The sequence below is a fragment of the Alosa pseudoharengus genome, unplaced genomic scaffold (genome assembly GCF_046254945.1).
Source record: "Alosa pseudoharengus isolate Yale_2024_CS ecotype anadromous, Long Island Sound unplaced genomic scaffold, YU_APseudo_1.1 YU_APseudo_1.1_scf_3, whole genome shotgun sequence".
NCBI classification, from domain to species: domain Eukaryota; kingdom Metazoa; phylum Chordata; class Actinopteri; order Clupeiformes; family Clupeidae; genus Alosa; species Alosa pseudoharengus.
The window spans coordinates 33,203,373-33,217,263 of record NW_027468718.1 but is presented as its reverse complement, the minus strand read 5'-3'; the positions used below and the strand labels follow the sequence as shown (position 1 = coordinate 33,217,263).

General features: G+C 40.7%; 2 protein-coding genes across 2 annotated transcripts in view; both read right to left on the bottom strand.

Annotated features, from left to right (window-relative positions):
* The window catches only part of LOC143099926 (E3 ubiquitin-protein ligase TRIM35-like), a 491,084-nt gene that overhangs the window by 425,067 nt on the left and 52,126 nt on the right, over positions 1–13,891 (bottom strand). The gene's annotated exons all lie outside the window — the stretch shown is intronic.
* tspearb (thrombospondin-type laminin G domain and EAR repeats b) overlaps positions 8,943–13,891 on the bottom strand; it is an 18,115-nt gene continuing 13,166 nt past the window's right edge. The window contains exons 7-11 of the mRNA XM_076264086.1: positions 13,859–13,891; positions 13,347–13,579; positions 12,169–12,344; positions 11,891–11,992; positions 8,943–9,591 (exon numbers count right to left, since the gene is read on the bottom strand). The exon at positions 13,859–13,891 is cut by the window's right edge and continues 169 nt beyond it. Of these exons, the coding sequence (XP_076120201.1) occupies positions 9,438–9,591; positions 11,891–11,992; positions 12,169–12,344; positions 13,347–13,579; positions 13,859–13,891 (698 nt within the window). The 3' untranslated portion in view covers positions 8,943–9,437. The remainder of the gene's footprint in view (positions 9,592–11,890; positions 11,993–12,168; positions 12,345–13,346; positions 13,580–13,858) is intronic.

Below are 13,891 nucleotides of genomic sequence, written 5' to 3'. Positions count from 1 at the left end.
CGGGGTTTTTGGATTGTGTGGGTCTTAATTTGTGAATTGTGGACCCTTTCTCTGTGTTATCACTATCAACAGTCTGTGTAGTCTATACTTACATTGTACTGACTGTAAAAAGCAATTTTAGGGGGTTTGGGGGTATGCCCCCCAGGCAGGGCTTGAAAACGAAATTATTTTTCAAACGTTCCGTTCCGAACGGTTCAGGTAGGCCTATGTTTAACGTTTTCGTTCTTGCATGCGTTCCGCCACCAACATATCGGTCCTGAACCGGTTCGGAACGCAAAATATCGTTCGTTCTTAAAGTTCCAGCAGTGTTTGGCGGGCCTATCAAGTCTATTTTTGTGGACTTTACGCTACGAGCTGGCCTAAGATCCGAAGTGGCAGACGGATAGGTTACATTACAACAGCAAGACAAAATATACACATTTAGACCAAAGGTCCATTTATTCGTTTTTTTTTTTTCAAACTGCAGAAATAAAATTATTAGGCTGTTCGCCTACAATCAAACGAGTAGAACACTTAGGATATGCTTTTGTGAAATTTTATAAAATATATAGAGAACGAAAAAACGTATTAACCGGTTTTGTGGATTTCAGAATAACGTTTCTGTTCCGGAACAGTTGAAGACCATTTTGTTTTCGTTTCCGTTTCCACTCCTCGTAAAATTCCTTTCGTTTTCGGTTTTCGTTTTCGTTCCTTGAACCGGTTCGGAGCCCTGCCCCAGGGGATTTTTTTTATTTAAAAAGACCCCTCAAATGATGTCTTCTAGTGAGTTTTGAGGGAATATGGACAGATTTAGTCATACAACATAAGCCATCAATAGTTTTAGGTTATCTGGATTGAAACAAGATGCAGGATTGTTGCAATTGATAACCATGACTGTCAAAACATTTCCCTCTGATTCAATAAAGACTCTGTGAATAACCTGTTTAGTCAAACATTCTATTTGTATTTATTACAATATAACATACAACAATTTAAAATATACATAAGAATGTAATTCATAATCTCTCTCTCTATATAAACTGCTGATCACTTTAAACTGCTGATCACTTGAGGGCAAACATCAAAAAGACAATTGTCTGAGGCAAGACCTCAAAATCCACAGGAACTATGGAATTCATATTAACTATAGTTTGGGCATTTCAGCCCAAGATAAGCATGCCAAATACTCCATACTGTATGCAGAAAACATATGAAAAAGAACATCTTGAAATGAAAAACATTAACTTGATAAAATTATAACCAAATACAATTTTCTTATTCGCAAAATGCTATTCTTATAATTGCACATGACTTTTAAACTGTAGAGGTTAAATCAATTGCAGACGCCTGTTTCCATGAATCCTAGCAAATCGTTGAACAAACTCGTTTAAGTCCACTGCTTTTGAACGGTCACTCTCAATGCTGAGGATAGATAGATGGGACAATCTCTCAGTTAGCATAGATGAGCGCAGGTGATTTTTTACGAGTTTGAGAGTGGAAAAACTGCGCTCACATCCAGCTGTGGTAACTGGTAAAACAGCTGCAATCTTGCATAAACGATGCATCTCATAAAACACCTCTTTAAAAGGGTCCAAATAACCTAGCAGTTCAATAAAAGAAGGGCAATTTTTTCCATCTCTTTTACTCCTTGCAAGAAGCCTCTCAACCTGAGTGAGTTCATTTTTCAGATCCTCAATATTTGAGCCATATGCTTCAGCAAGTAGCAAGACAGCATCCTCTTTTAGGAAGTGATTGCCAACTGGGTTTAGCCCCTGTAAGCCTTTCATTATATTGCAACTGGGCATTGAAAAACGCTTCTCCATTTCCCCAATAAGGGAGTCCATTATGGGCAGGAATATGTTTGTTCTAAAGGCATCCTTGCCATTAACTTGGCTTCTGTGACCAAGTGTGGATGTGACTTAACTGTCATTTACTGCTCTGGGTGTCTGTTTGGCTCTTTTTAGTCTAACATTGATGGGGATGTTGCAGGTTTCACATGTGTGGATCACTGTGTTCCACAGCTCATTAAAGTACTCATCCTCATTGCGATGCTCTTCAAAGGTCTCCCTGAGGGTCTCAATTAAGTCTACAGCTCTGAGGAGATCCAGGTTTGGGGACTGTAGCAGCTCAGACAAAAACTTTGCGTCACCAAGCACCTGTCTAAATACGGCAAGTAGCCCAATGAAGTTCAGGTCAATTTGAAACATTAACCCTCGGGCCTTCGTAGATCTTTCAGGATCAACCTCATATGATAGGTCATCCAACACTTTGAGTACTGCAGACCAGGGTTTTGAACCGATTTTTTTTCCCAATCGGTTCGTTCCGAACAGAAACGGAATTATAACGTTTCCGGTTATGAGTTCCACCAATAAATTGACGTTCCCGAACCGGTTAGAACAAAAAAATACTGTTCCCGGAACGGTTAATTTCGTTCCTGTCAGCTGTTTAATGCTATAGAATTATGTCACATCTTTCTCATCCAGCTTAAACCAAATGTAATAATATTACAGCCATTATTAAATAATAATAATTATATTATTAATAATAATAATAATTAAATAGGCCTACAATTATTTCAAATGTGTAGTTTATTGTTAAAAGAGAAAATTTCCACACAAACGTAACGACATTATTAAGACACGTGGTTATGCCACTCGGGCAACAACAAATTCCAACTGTCGGGGGAAAGGCCATCCAGTAGGCCTACTCATACCGTAACAAGTCTTTTGTTTTGTCTTGCTTAGGCCTACTTGCAATTAGGCCTGTTTCATCAGGTAGGGCCTATTGTTTGTCAACAAACATAGCCTACTAATTATAGCCTACTAAATGTTCGCTAGTCCATCATTAACGTGGAGTCGACAAATATAGCTATTGATATTGTGTTTGGAATGAGCGTTTTAATTAACGATGGATCGTAATTAATTTTTTAAGGTGTGGAGTGGAGACTTTGTAATCCACCGCTCTCTCTCCATTCAGTCAGCGAATGTCTGATGTGATGTCACACAGGAAGTGAACCTCAGCCGTCATGGTAACGTGCGCAGGAAAATAATTACTTTTTTTTTTTAGTTAATTAGGCAACGAAAACTTTGAGGAACTAAATAAAACCGGTATTAACCGGTTACCATTATTTTTAAATAAGTGTTCCTGTTCCAGAACATAAAAAATAATAACGTTTCTGGTTTCGTTTCTGTTCCCTGTAAAATACAAAAAGTTCCCGGTTTTCGTTTTCGTTCCTTGAACCGGTTCAAAGCCCTGCTGCAGACAATCTATCAAAAAGGTTCCTACAGGCAATGCCGCGACAGGCCCATCTGGTGTCACTGAGGCTTTGAAGTTCTCTAGGGGGGCCACTAAACATCTCTGCTTGTACTTCCATCCACTTTTGATGGACATAAGAGCCGGAAAGGAACACATACAATTGCTGGAGCAAAGTAAAAAACTCCCCAGCCTCAGGGACCTTTTTGACGCAATCGACATTGACCAAATTTAAGCAATGAGCATTGCAGTGGACATAAAAAGCATATTTGGCCACCTGTTTAATTCTTGTCTGCACCCCTGAGCACCGGCCACTCATTACGGCAGCGCCGTCGTACCCTTGGCCCACTAAATTCTCCTTGTATTCAAGGCCATACTGCTCCATACAAGAGATGATTTTGTTAGATAAGGAGCTGGCATCCAAATGTTCAGCTTCCCAAAAGCCTAAGAAGCCCTCCCGTACGGCTCCCTCATAATAATACCTTAGGACTATGGACAATTGCTCCTTTTTGCTGAGATCTTTTGTTTCATCAGCTGTAACAGAGAAGTACTGACTAGATTTGACTTCTTTTAGTATGTCCCCCTGCCAGGATTTGTAATATTTCGTTTTGAATATTTTTGGAAGTATACATCGCATTGCGGGGGCCTTCTGATAGTCTTTTTTGAATAAAAGAATCATGATCTCCTACTAAGTGCAAAATCTCAAGGAAATTGCCTCTGTTTCATTATGTCCACGCTGAGCTATATTTTGTGTTGCAGTAAGACGCAATACCTGACTTATAGTCTTTATGTATTGTTGATTCTCTTTTATCTGTTTGCGATTCTCATCATTCATCATGCCTAATACTGATATGTTGCGTTTCACCATCTTTTAATGCTCTCGCCATGTGGTCATTGCATTCAAATGCGCCTCAGATTTGGAATGTACACTAAAGCCACCATCTTTAAAAGTGGCCTTGCGCCAGTTTTTGTATCCCTCAGAAGAGGTATAAACAGTTTTGCTAGATGAAAAATGCCGGCATGCAAAGCAATACATAGCGTCCATGGCCACTGAATATTCCAACCAAGGATATTCCTCATACCACTGTCCTTGAAAGCTCCTCCTTGCCCCTCCCTGCATGGTTTTGGGAAATACCTTTAACATAGGTTGTGTTGGATCATCTGCCTTCAGCTTTGATATATCTGAGAAGAGAAAACAAAAAAACACAAATCACAATCAGAGCACTGACAACATGTTACAATTTTTGTTGCATTTATCTAAACAAGATCAGTTTTAATTTTGCTGCCTAGAGTTGGACATGTCTTTAAAGCAGTGATTCAACGCACCATGAGGGCCAGCTTTGACATCCGCTGCTCCTAGCCATCTCTCCAGCTTCACTTTCACATTCTTCACTGATTTGCCCTCTCTCTCGTAATACATTTCCCTCTTCTTCAGTGGGCTGCTCCAGCCCCGAATGCTGCTCATGACCCTCATACTGATCCTGCCTCTCGTGCTGCATCTGGCCCTCTGTCTGCTCCAGTCTCTCCTGCTGCTCCAGTCTCTCCTGCTGCTCCTGAACCCTGGTCTGCTCCTGAACCCTGGTCTGCTCCTGAACCCTGGTCTGCTTCTGGCCCTCGGTCCGTTCCAGTCTCTTGTGCTGCTTATCTTTGTCTAACTTCTCTCCAGTCCCCTGGTTTCTCTCCCTGTCTTCTTCACCTGTGTCCAGTTACCCCCTTTTTTTCTTTGGTTGGAAAAACTTGGCTATGCCAAACCTTTTCATTTTGCATCCTAATCTGACCTGCAGTTTGTCAAACGTAAAAATAGCATGTAGGTTAAAATCATGTCATACAATTCCTATTCATCTATCCATATCAATTGAATCATAATCCTTAGTAAAATGTAAATACTTTGACTAGACACATAATATTGTGTATTCCCATGAGAAGTTTTTTTGCTAACAATGCTGCAGAGCCATGAACAGCTGTTATCAACAATGTTACTGTTTATGTTCTCTCTTTGATCATGATTTTTGCAAGTTTGGTCATGGCACCAACACATTGTATGAAATACCACTGTCTTCAATAAAATGGAATGTAGCCTAACTAATTACCTCAACTCAAATTACCACAATTAAGTAGGTTTTCTTGTACTTTTAATGTATTTTTTTTAACAAAAATGCACTCACTTCAGTAAGTTGAAGTAATTGTACAGAAATATATTTCAAATTGCATAAGCTACCAAAATGTGGTTAACCATGCATCAGATGCTGTGCTGGCCTCAGCTTTCTGTTGGTTCATCTACCAGCAAACCCAATGAAATATTTAACTGGAATCTAAACAATTACATCTCATGCACTAAGCATGTGATGTGCTGATATCAGCTTCAAATGTCTAGACTAGTAGCCTACTCTGAGTAGGGTTTGAAAGTAGTGGGCTACTTTTATTTGTTGTGATTGAGTAGAATTTCAGTCATGTAGGGCTAACTGCAAAATGTGTGGTAAACCAGAGAGAAAACGGTAACGTTGTTGATAACAGGTGAGTCAAACGTGCGGTGTGCATTATCAGCTTATGACACCGCTTAGATATCTCAGTTTAATTTGGCATGTCGAACATTTTTTCAAAATTGGATAGTATCTGGGAAAGTGGATGCATGCCAATTTTGTGACAGCAGTAGTTTTAATCAAAGGGTATAAACTAGCAACACACACAAAGAGTTATCTGACCTGACCTGTGGTTGTTGCAGGGTTAACTGTCTGCTTATGGACTTTTTTTTTTTACTTGGTGTCAAACTTACCTCTAAACTCACTGCAAACTGCTTATCAGCCTCTCTTCTCTGACACACTGCGTGCTCCGAGACACTGCCAGACTGCCCTGCTACCAATGGTGAAATTTCGCGGTGGTCGCTGCCGTGCTGGTGATGGGTGAAACCATTGTGAGGGGGAGGGGATTCTAAATCGGCGATTTCTGTTTGAGAGGAGTTTGGTGCTGGTCTCCTTGGCCGTCAACGACTAGGCTATGAACATAAAATATACTTATATTTTTATATATTTTTTTTAATCTGATTTATAAATGGGGTGGCAACAGGGGTGGCAAGACTGTCTCTCAGTGGTGGCAGCTGCCACCCTTTGCCACCCCGTAGATCCGCACATGGGAATGCTTAATCTATTTCTATGAAGTGAACAGAACTGATTGCATCTTACTAAGTTACAATACTACAAAATAGCATACCAGGTCCTGAAGCTGATGTCCAACCATTTCTCTGGAGTGTTTTATAGCACAGATCTCACAGAAGATGTCATTGCAGGTGATGCACTTCTTCACTTCTTCACATGTCTTGAAGCAGACGTCACAATATCTACTTGACAGACTGAAAGAAATAACCATGTCATCACTACCATAAGTTCATGGGGGGTAGCCGTGGCTTGTAGGGTTACCGGTTCGATCCCCGACCAGTCGGAAAAATGTGAGCACTGCTCTCCCATGCCCACATCCACGGCTGACCCCTCACTGGTCCCCGAGCACCGCTGTAGCAGGCAGCTCACTGCATCGGGATTAGTGTGTGCTTCACCTCACTGTGTGTTCACTGTGTGCTGAATGTGTTTCACTAATTCAAGGATTGGAATAAATGCAGAGACCAAATTTCCCTCACGGGATCAAAAGAGTACTTATACTTATCATTTTAAATCATAACTGATTTACTGCTCGTGTACAAGTTAAGAAATAACCACGTCATCACTACCATAAGTTCATCATTTTAAATCATAACTGATTTACTGCATGTGTAGGCCTACAAGTTAAACAATAATAACAAGTCTAAAGACAATACTATCAACTTTACAGTAAAAAAAAACTATATACGAAGCATTACATTACACATGGTGAAATAAAAAAACAAAATGTTGTAGCCTACTACAGACTTACTGTTCATTTTCTTCTTCCCAATCTTCCTCCTTTAATATTCCTCATAAATAAGTAATCATAAAGAACAACGTAGAAACTATGATCAAGTTGTAGCCGTTCAAATCTCACAGCCTATCCTTCCACAGGATAGCGTATAAATGTCGATCTCTAGCCTCTAGTCCAATCTTTTGCTACCATATCAGATTCCCGCCGTTTTACAACACTGTTATAAAATACCTCTGAGGGCTTATTCACAATCTGATACTAAAGGAGACGTGATGAGATGATGTTTGATATTTAATTAATGTTATGATTCCATTATTTAATGTTAACATTGTTAATGTTGTTTAATGTTTCATTTACATCATTTACACCACAGAATTATATCTTTCCATTATTCTTTTTTTCATAAACGCCTGAATACAATTTCTAAAAAATACATGGCTCATTTTGCCAAAAAGTCCCACATAAAGGCCTAAAACACATACACTTGCAAAATATCACATTTTTAAATGCAGCTTCACTAATTGGCCACTGCTTACTTTTTACAGTTAAAACAGCATAGATGACAGTGTCCTGCAGAATGAGGAGTCATTGGCCTCATTTGATTTGATCCCTTTTACGACACTTTTATAAACTCATCAGAGTTTATCAGAGCTCTGGCAGATGAGGCTGCATACAGTAAGCCATTAAAGTGAGATTATGGTTTACATTCCGGGAACTCAAGCACAAAAGTTACATTCATACATACATAAGTCATGGAAACAAAGAGTGAATTTCTTATATATCTGTTTCAGTGCATACCGAATACAAACGTCCATTCATTATTCTAACAGATCATAATCTAACAGCATTATGTATTTATTTTATTTATTCAATGTCCTCATGGGATGGGAATCTCAGTTTTCACTGAGATTGTTTTAATTTGCAGAACATAGTCAAAAAAGCACATGATTTACATATTTTTTACTTAAATGTCATGAATGTATTTACATACAGTATAAAACCCTCAGGAGCTACAGGCTGCAGAAATGCTTTTAATTAAACAAGTCAACTTCCATCATAATAAGGGACATATTGGCCAATATCACATATTGTTTTTCCCAAAAAGTATGCCTGATATCTGAGTTTATTCCTGTGCTTTTTCAAGTCGAAGTGCATGGATATGATGAATTTTTGAATACTGCTTACAAGTCTACGTTGTACAAACTGATTCATGTTTAAAATAGCAGTGTAGAAATAACACCAGAGACATGGTGAATTTATTGAATCCTGGCAACATGATTCCAATAATAATCTCTTCATACAAAAATGTGTTAAACACAGTCATGCTCAAGAACAGACGAGTGTGTATCCAAATAAAATGCAAAGCTATAGGGGATATTTGTGATGATAAACACATTTTGTTTCAGATATTTCTTTGAATCATTTGAATCATTTTTTTTCAGTCAAGAAAGTATATCTGCTCTGCATTTGAAAATATGGTATTCAAGTCTTAGAGTAGATGATACAAATTATGTATTAGAAAGTGATGACGTGTGAAGTAGCTTATGCTCGTGACAAATAGGTCTATGTGTGGAATGAATTGTTTAAAAGGAAAAATAGCTAAATGTCAAAAAATTTATATATATATATATATATATATATACAATGAATAACAACTTGAAATGTGTGTATGTTGAGAGAATAGCTTAAATGGAAGATACGAAAACATCAATTTGTAAAGTACATAGCTGCCACAGCACCCAGGTATTGCGCTTAAGTGCACTTGTATTTGCACTTAATTATTACATTAATTTTGATATACAATATGAAAATATGTAAGCCTTCAGTAAGTTTAGAGAATCCATTTTAAATATATTTGAGGTCACAGTGAAGGTTGTGAGTCTGTGAGGAGAGTTTTGAGGTTGCTCTGGATGATGAGGGTTCGGTAAGTTTTGAGTCTGAAGACTTTTGAGAATGTTGAGGATGAGGAGGCTTTAGTAGTTCTTGGGCTTGTTGATTTTGAAGAGCATCCGTTTGAGTCTGAAGACTTTGGAGAGTGTTAAAGATGAGGAGGATTCAGTAAGTCTTGAGTCTGAAGACTTTTAGAAGAGTGTTAAGGATGAGGATGCTTTAGTAGGTTTTGAGTCTGGAGACTTTGGAGAGAGTTGTGGATGAGGATGCTTTAGTAGGTCTTGAGCCTGGAGACTTTGGAGAGAGTTGAGGATGAGGATGCTTTAGTAGGTCTTGAGTCTGAAGACTTTTAGGAGAGAGTTGTGGATGAGGATGTTTTAGTAGGTCTTGAGTCTGAAGACTTTTAGGAGAGAGTTGAGGATGAGGATGCTTTAGTAGGTCTTGAGTCTGAAGACTTTGGAGAGAGTTGAGGTGGCGCTGGCGTAGATGAGGAAGGAGCCCTCACTGCTGTGGAAGAACTCCCAGTCCCTACAGCCCACCGTCAGCAGCTCATGAACGGACACAAAACCCTCTGAACCCTGCCATCTGAGAACACACACACACACACACACACACACACACACACACACACAGACGAACAGATTAGCTGCACAAGCCCATACAATTCAGAAGGACAAACGCTGGCTCACTTCAGTGTGTTTTGCTTTCTGTTGTTGGTTCTTTCTTGTAGAACAGAGGAGGGTCCCGACAAACACGGGACGTCCCCCGGACCTTATGCCGACATTCACGACGTCCCCGATTGGTCCCGAACGTCATGTTCTCTAGCGGACATTCCGGTGACCTTATTGACGTCCGGAGCAAGTTATCGTTTGGTTATTGCGTGACGTCCGGTGCAGGACTTTCTGGGGACGTCACCGTCAGGTCCCTTGGATGACATTTGCATTTGGTCATTTCAAATACCTTCTAAGGACCCGACAATAACGTTATACGGGGGACATGAGGGGGACGTTTGTTTATTCACACATGGCAGCGGAGTTGAGAGCGCTCTGGCTACCGCCTGCAGGACGGAGACATCACATCCATGCACGACTTCACGTTACGTCTGGGGATGACTAAAGTATCTATCTATCTAGTATCTCTAGCAGTAGCTGCATTAGCCTACCGTAGTCTAAGGCAACATATCATATACAGTTTATGAAGTTGTGCGTCTATGAGCAAAGTAGGCCTATATGTCTACTTTGCTCATAGACGCACAACTTCATAAACTGGGAAAAGGGTTGTTAACGTTAAACTCAAAATGTATGTGCTACATAATTCAGCATGCTGAATTATGTAGCACATACATTTTGAGTTTAACGTTAATGTATAATGTTACAAACTAGGGAAGGGATTTTATCAAATTCGCTGATGTGATGCTTGGTGTAACGTTAGCAAAGTCGCTGTTCTTCTAGCTTAGCCTACAATGCGCATTTCTTCAGATAACTGTCATTACGTGATGCATGTAACATGCTCTAAATAGGCAGTGGTTTATTTAACGTAGTCACCTACTTATTATCTGTTTTATTTTCAGAAACACACACACGGCCGAATTGGGACTGAACCGACTTTTGGAGCTGAATACGATGCAATAAAACTAGAGAAATGTTAAAAACAGACCACGTAGCATTTGTTTAGGGTTGTCTAGCAACAGAAGTGACTAGGCTACTTAATTTGTAAAGCTAAACGATCTAGCTCTACATTGCAGAAGAATTAAGGATACTGCTTCTTCATGACTTGTTTAAATGTCATTGTAATTTATTTGACGCATGCTCGCGTTTAAAAGTGTCACGCAGCTGTCCCCGATGTTACAGCAGCTCCTTGTGGAAACAGCAAAGAGTGCACATAGCCTATCCGATGAGATTTCTGACGAGGAGCAAGCTCTCTGCCTCACCAGAGCCTTACTGTTTATTAATAAAACAATGATATAGAATAGAAACATCTTTCTATTTATTTCATCTTAAAGTTGGCTACAAAGAGCATTCAGGGAAAACGATACATTTTTCTTTATCTGCAATGTTCCAGGAAGATAGGCTTACATTAGGCTGTGCCTGTTTGATCACAGGTCCAAGAAAACGAGTGGATATAACGTCAATGCATTCTAGTTATGTTTCATGTAGCCTACTTTATTTCATGTTGAGTTTTGCTTCCCAGCATGCATTGCGATTTATTTAGTATTTTTGGCTATTATTAGTTTTTAATATTTTGAAACAATATGGTTTGAACTATTTATCTTGGGCTAGCCTAGGCCTACTCTGATGATGTTTTGAACAATATGCTACGGGATATGCCCATTAAAACGTCGTACTAGTTTATGAAGAAAATGACACCGTAGATGTGAAAGCAGCACATCCTAGCCTGGTATAAATGTCCATGTCTACTCATCATTAGTGTAATACATTCGGAGGACGTGATTTATCATACATGCGTGAAAATATGAGGTGAGTGAAGTTGATCGTGTAGTTGTAGAACAAGTCGTTGATGCGTGTTGTCGTTGCTGTTCCGTCCCCCTCTCTCCTAGCAACGCTGAGACTTACAGGATGTAATAGCCTACCGTACTAAATCGCGCTTCATGTTTTTTTTTTTTTTTAACCATCCCGGAAATATAAATGTCGCGCGCATAACGTCGCAGTGACCATTACAGGACGTCCTCTCAAAGTCTCGTGGACGTCTTTTAGACCTCCCGAACAGAGGTCCGCGGGACGTAAAGGGAACCCTACACAATGTCGAGGAGGTGACGTTCGCCAGGGGACCTTTAGGGGACGTCGCCAGGACTTTATTTTGTTTACTGGGGTATTCAAGGACAACAAACACTGCAGTCTACTCTGCAGGCAGTACTGCCTCTGACCTGTAGATGGCACTGTTGAGTGAGTAGGAGGTGCCGTTGTAGGAGTTGGCCACCACCAGGAAGCTCTGCGTCCCAACCGTGAAGAACTCCCAGTCCACTGCCCTGCACATACAACAAGCATAATCAAACAGATTGGTGGAGTGGAATGTGTGTGTGTGTGCGTGTGATACACTGTGCGTGGCTGTTTGTGTGTGTGTCTGTGTGTATAAGAGAGACAGTGTGTGTGTGTGTGTGTGTGTGTGTGTGTGTGTCAATGCGTGTATTTGTGTGTGACTCACGTGTGTGTGAGTATGTCCTGGAATCTGATGAACCTCTGCAGCTCCATGTTGAGCTCGTAGATGGTGGAGTTGATGGAGTATTGGCTCGACCCGCGTGTGTGTAGCTCCCCATTGGCCACCGCCAGGAAGACCCGCCCATCGATCTCAAACATCTCCCAGTCCGTCGCCCCGAACGTCTAAGAAGCACAACGGCATACCAGCTACTACATCTAACAGATCTACAACACCGTGTCAGTGCAGTAGGATGTAGTTACTACATCTAAGAGATCTACAACACCATGTCAGTGCAGTAGGATGTAGTTACTACATCTAAGAGATCTACAACACCGTGTCAGTGCAGTATGATGTAGTTACTACATCTAAGAGATTTACATCACCACTTGGGGCAGTCGTGGCCTACTGGTTAGGGCTTCGGGCTTGTAGCCGGAAGGTTGCCGGTTAGATCCCCGACCAGTAGGAACGGCTGAAATGCCCTTGAGCAAGGCACCTAACCCCTCACTGCTCCCCGAGCGCCGCTGTAGCAGGTAGCTCATTGCGTCAGGATTAGTGTGTGTTTCACCTCACTGTGTTCACTGTGTGCTGAGTGTGTTTCACTAATTCATGGATTGGGATAAATGCAGAGACCAAATTTCCCTCATGGGATCAAGAGTATATATACTTATACTTATGAAGTAGTTACTTAATCTAAGAGATCTACAACACCATGTCAGTGCAGTATGATGTAATGCACCTTTTCATTCAGAGGTCGTAAATGATTGTGACCCACGTGGCAAACAGGTTGTGCCAGAGAACTTTGGTTCTGATCGTTACCATAAAAACCTGGAATTTCCCCACCTGGCAGCCCCCTACAGTACATGTCTGTCTGAAGCTTCAGCGGTTGCCAGGTTTGATTCTGTTGGTTTGGTTTACAATCAAAGCCCCTTTTTTCTTTAAAGCTGCTCTAAGCGATGTTAGGCAATGTCACTTCTGTTGATGTTCAAACAAAACAGAGAGCTAGCTCGCTACTCCCTCCCTCTCCCTCTCATGCGATTGAAACTCTCCTAAACGTGCATCTCATCGGTTATTGGCTGGACACTGAAGCCTCTTGGTCTACTGCTTCTCCAAATGAATGAGCTCTAACCAGCATGAATAGATGAATATGGATGACGCAGATGTCATGTGGAAGAGGCTGCACTCACAGTGATGTCCTGAAAGTGCTGGAACTGCCCGGCCACCCTCACATAGATGGTGGAGTTGATGCAGGTGGTGACGCCGTCAAACGTGTTGGCCACAGCCAGGAAGTGGTAGGGCCCCACACTGAAGAACTCCCAGTCGTATGCGCCGGACGTCAGAAGGGTCTGGTTCACCTCGAAGAGCTTGGTTCCTGGGTTCCACTTGTAGATGACGCTGTCTATGTTGTGGTTGTTGTCAGCTGAAACATACAGGTGCAGACTGAGATTGGAGTTGAGGGGGATATAAATCTACCATTCCTTTGGAATAAATGACAATAGCATTAGCCATTGTTTTGTTATGAAGACATTTTCATATTTTTTGCTGGCTATAAAGATTTTTTATTATACCGTAGATTATAGAAGGTGGTCACTTCAAAAAGAGCAAGTCTGGTGATAAAAACATGGATTATGATTTTTCAGTGACAAGCATGAATCTAAATGGAAAGTTATTGGTCCATTAATTTAACTGACAGCTATACCTCTTCTGTGATTGGCCACGGCGAGGTAGGCCT